The sequence below is a fragment of the Limulus polyphemus genome, unplaced genomic scaffold (genome assembly GCF_000517525.1).
Source record: "Limulus polyphemus unplaced genomic scaffold, Limulus_polyphemus-2.1.2 Scaffold6468, whole genome shotgun sequence".
Lineage (NCBI taxonomy): Eukaryota > Metazoa > Arthropoda > Merostomata > Xiphosura > Limulidae > Limulus > Limulus polyphemus.
The window spans coordinates 18,422-23,724 of NW_013672078.1; the positions used below are offsets into that span (position 1 = coordinate 18,422).

Genomic DNA, 5,303 nt, shown 5'->3' on the forward strand with positions numbered 1-5,303 from the left:
AACGCGACTGTTGAGAATAAGTGTATCGGTAAAGTTGTATTCGGAAAGAATAAACCAGTTTTATTAAGTAACGAAGTTACGGAAAGTTAATTAACAAACGGAGACGTAACATAATATTGTTTAAAGTCATAGCTCTCTTTAAGTTCCTTCTTCTTCTTCGTAATGATCTTAATTCGAAATCTTATTTAAATTCCACACAGCACAAAATAAAAAGTATGAAAATTAAAAAAATGTTAGGTATTTGAAATTTAACTGTGTTTCTCCTGGTGTTCAGAGGAGTTCCTATGAGTGGCATGTCCCGAAAGGTTTGCTGAAGACTAACTGGTTACACAAACATGCTTCGGAAGTTCCTGCTGTGGCAGTTCTTTTTTATGATCTTGATTGGGATGATCTGCTGTGGAATGAAAAACGAGTTGATTGTGCAAATAAATTAGAAAATCTCAGGTTATACATTTTTTTATAAATATTAGATACCAGACAACTCGCATTGTGTATGTTTTATCAGTTGGTAAAATACTTGTTAGTTTTTGTTGTGATATTTAATCATTCAATGCATGTGTTAGTCATTTTATGTAGTGTTTGTGAAGAGTTAATTGTAACAGATTAACTATTGGTAATATATATATATATATGTGTGTGTGTGTGCTGTGTTTCTTCTGCTTGTCATATTTCTTCACCATAATCTTTGCTAAATTCATTTATTGAGACATTAATTTTTAAGTCCATTTTATACATTGACCAGCAGATAGCTTTAATAGCTTTGCTATAAGTTCAAAATACAAATAAATATATGTTGATGAATCTCGAAATTCAAGTAAAAATAATAATCGTAACTCAGTTTCAACAATTTTTAATTCAAAAATTTTATCCAGAATCAATTTTTGTCATTTTCATTTCCGTGCAGCTCTAAAGATTGTCACCAGTCAACAATGTACTTGTCAGTTTTTTTGGAAGTTTTCTGCCCATCTCAAAGAATAACTTAAAATTTGCTAAGAAACTAGCATCCCTTGAGAACACATTATCCATTTCTTGATTTTCAGGCATTTCCTATGTATTTTTATGCTTAGTTTTTGTTCACGACTTAGTCACCACTCGTTAATGATGTCACATTTACTAATGAAACACAGCTTTGGATACAGCTATAATGAAAGCTTGAATATGATTGGATACAGCTATAATGAAAGCATAAATATGATTGGATACAGCTATAATGAAAGCTTAAATATGATTGGATACAGCAAAAATGAAAGCATAAATATGATTGGATATAGCTATAATAAAAGCTTAAATATGATTGGATACAGCTATAATGAAAGCTTAAATATGATTGGATACAGCAAAAATGAAAGCTTAAATATGATTGGATACAGCTATAATGAAAGCTTAAATGTGATTGGATACAGAGTTGAGAAGTTTTTATAATTTCTTTAATGTTCTTTTTCTTTGTAAAAGTGTTTATATGTTAAATTACATCTGTTTAAAAGCTGTAGAAATATTCTTCAACGAGAAGACACCAGATTGGTTTTGTGAGTATGGTATGTGATGGCAAATTATTCTGATTACTCAAATCTTTATTGATTATCATTTTTCTGTTTATCCTATTCAAACAATATACATAAATAAGTTGGATAATTTGTTACCTAATTATTTCTAATTGCAATAATGATGTGTTTTTAAAAAAAAAACTATTACCATTATAAGTGATAGCAAAATGTTTCGGTTATTTAGTTATCTGTTTATTTGATTTACACAAGATCAGTGATATTACTGCATATTTTAAAAATTAAAATGTGAACAGTATGGTCTGCTCAACATTAGCAATTCACTAAGTACAAAATGTTCATATTATCTTAAAAAAAAAACTTTGCCAAATCAGTATGTGTTGAAAAATACACTAACAAATGTCATGACGAGGAACCCGCTTTTGTAGCCAATAAAAATATAATCTTGGTGACATAATCTTGTTGAAACATTGTACATTTATAATAAAGTTTTCTTCATTACACATTCAAGCTGTCTCCAAACTTTTATTGTTTACATGTGGTTATGGTTAGTAACCTATAGGATCATCTAAGTATTTACTAATTATCTATCAATTTTATTATTATTATTACTAATTAAAAAGTTATTGGTTTAGTTATAATAATAATGATGAAAATGGATAGCTAAGTAGTAATTACAAAGGTGATTTTATAGGTCACTAACTGTGGCAATGTTTGATATCTGATTAGTTAGAACTGTTTTTCGATTGAATGCTACGTATGCATTTTCTCTCAGTTTTGACATATTCCATTGAAATGTAGTATCTTCTTGACTGGTGATTAATATTCGTAAAAGACATCGAAACTTTGTCAAAGTTTTGAAAAATGCTCTGTAAAAATCTTGAGAACTTGTATGCATGCTTATTGTAAAAGAACATTGAACAGCAAATGTCACCAATGTTTAGGTAGCCATCATACAAAACAATAAATATATTAAAATAAGAAGTATAGCTAGCGGGTGACAGCCATTTAGATAAGTATAATATAGCTAGCGGGTGACAGCCATTCAGATAAGTATAATATAGCTAGCGGGTGACAGCCATACAGATAAGTATAATATAGCTAGCGGGTGACAGCCATACAGATAAGTATAATATAGCTAGCGGGTGACAGCCATTCAGATGAATATAATATAGCTAGTGGGTGACAGCCATTCAGATGAATATAATATATCTAGCAGGTGACAGCCATTCAGATAAGTATAATATAGCTAGTGGGTGACAGCCATTCAAATCATTGTGCAGGTTTTTCAGCTTGTAACAACTACTTCCTAATGCTAGCCACCACTTCTCGTGTTATCTTGACAGACTAGTTCCAGGTAGATTGTCCACTATTTTGAATACAAAAGTTACCCCCCCCCCCCCGTTATTTAGCATTCCCATGAGAACTTCAAGAATTAAGAAAAGACCATATTAGTCTAGTTTTTGACATTCTCATTTTTAACAGTTTTTTTCAGAAATATGTAAATTCTGCGTATTACAAAGATGAAACAGAGCATATGTCAGTGACTGTAGCAAGCTAATGATAAGTTTTTCTAAAGTTTTAAATATTAGTCACATGTGACTATAAGTGTTTGAACAGATTCTGTCATGATGGTTATGATGAACTACACAGTTTTGTATCACATTTTAACATCTTTTTTTTTAATTTTTGTTGTTTTGCAGAACAAACTTGCAGGGTCGAAACACCAAGATTGCTTTGGTTCTTGTACAAAGGAATCCACCACTTCCTGGTGGTGAGTATGAATTTCCATTATGCTTGGCATGGTATAGTGATTGGGGTGCTCGACTTGTAACCTGCGGGTTGCTGGTTCTAATCCCGTCACCAAACATGATCGTCTTTTCAGCCATTGGGGCATTATAATGTGATGGTCGATCTCACTGTTCATTGGTAAACGAGTAGCCCAAGAGTTGACAGTGGGTGGTGTTGACTAGCTGCCTTCCCTCTAGTCTATCATCGATAAATTAGGGACGGCTAGCACAGATAGCCCTCATGTAACTTTACACAAAATTCAAAACAAAACAAATCATTATGCCATTGCGAAATTAAAAATAAAAAGATTCAGAGTGAGGGTCAAAGGACTAGTCATCTTAAAGTTTTGAAAAAAGTTAAAAAACAAACGATGAAAAGTTGGTTACATGTATTGAGTGTAGGAGTAAACATTTTTGAATCAAGTACTTAATGTTGACAAAGATATTGTTTTTTTGCTCAACATGGAATTAGTGTGTGCGATTGGTTTCATTAATTTTCAAACTGTAGGTTCCACACTGAATCGTCATAACTTATGAAAGATAGCTATTGATATTTAAATTAGATAAGTTGATCTTCATCTACATTACAAACGTTGTAGTTTACATCATTTGCTTTCACTCCAAAGTGTTGTAAGTAGGGTTCGTGTGGTTTTGGTTTTATGTATCTTTTTAAGCCTCCCATTTTATACTTTAATAAACTGAAAGTGTTACACATTCTAACAATGTTTATCAGTGTCTTGTTTACAGCAGGCATAACACATTGAGGAGCATTTCATTCTGGCCTCAAAAATAACAGTCAGCTGGTCTTTTACCTAGCATTTCATTCTGGCCTCTATAATAATAGTCAGCTGGTTTTTCCCTAGCATTTCATTCTGGCCTCTATAATAATAGTCAGCTGGTTTTTTCCCTAGCATTTCATTCTGGCCTCTATAATAACAGTCAGCTGGTCTTTTACCTAGGATTTCATTCTGGCCTCTATAATAACAGCAGCTGGTCTTTTACCTAGCATTTCATTCCGGCCTCAAAAATAACAGTCAGCTGGTCTTTTACCTAGCATTTCATTCCGGCCTCAAAAATAACAGTCAGCTGGTCTTTTACCTAGGATTTCATTCCGGCCTCTATAATAACAGCAGCTGGTCTTTTTACCTAGCATTTCATTCTTGCCTCAAAAATAACAGTCAGCTGGTTTATTCCCTAGCATTTCATTCTGGCCTCTATAATAACATCCAGCTGGTCATTTACCTAGCATTTCATTCTGGCCTCTATAATAACAGTCAGCTGGTCTTTTCCCTAGCATTTCATTCTGGCCTCTATAATAACAGCCAGCTGGTCTTTTACCTAGCATTTCATTCTGGCCTCTATAATAACAGTCAGCTGGTCATTTACCTAGCATTTCATTCTGGCCTCTATAATAACAGTCAGCTGGTCTTTTCCCTAGCATTTCATTCTGGCCTCTATAATAACAGCCAGCTGGTCTTTTACCTAGCATTTCATTCTGGCCTCTATAATAACAGTCAGCTGGTCTTTTACCCAGCATTTCATTCTGGCCTCTATAATAACTTAAAACTCAGTTAATATTTATGTATTGTATCTGTGGGAAGTGAAACTATTTAATTATAAATTTAATAAGAGTGGAGTACATGTGTTAATATTTATATATTGTATCTGTGGGGGAAGTGATACTATTTAATTATAAATTTAAGAAGAGTGTAGTACATGTGTTAATATTTATGTATTGTATCTGTGGGGGAAGTGATACTATTTAATTATAAATTTAAGAAGAGTGTAGTACATGTGTTAATATTTATGTATTGTATCTGTGGGGAATGATACTATTTAATTATAAATTTAAGAAGAGTATAGTACATGTGTTAATATTTATGTATTGTATCTGTGGGGAATGATACTATTTAATTATAAATTTAAGAAGAGTGTAGTACATGTGTTAATATTTATGTATTGTATCTGTGGGGGCAGGGATACTATTTAATTATAAATTTAAGAAGAGGTT

General features: G+C 32.3%; 1 protein-coding gene across 1 annotated transcript in view; it reads left to right on the forward strand.

Moving 5' to 3' along the window:
• Positions 1-5,303, forward strand: part of LOC106473742 (trafficking protein particle complex subunit 11-like) — a gene marked incomplete at its 3' end in the record, with an annotated part of 36,964 nt that overhangs the window by 3,332 nt on the left and 28,329 nt on the right. Inside the window, exons 3-4 of the mRNA XM_022402141.1 lie at positions 275-444; positions 3,206-3,276. Coding sequence (XP_022257849.1) covers positions 275-444; positions 3,206-3,276 — 241 coding nt within the window. The remainder of the gene's footprint in view (positions 1-274; positions 445-3,205; positions 3,277-5,303) is intronic.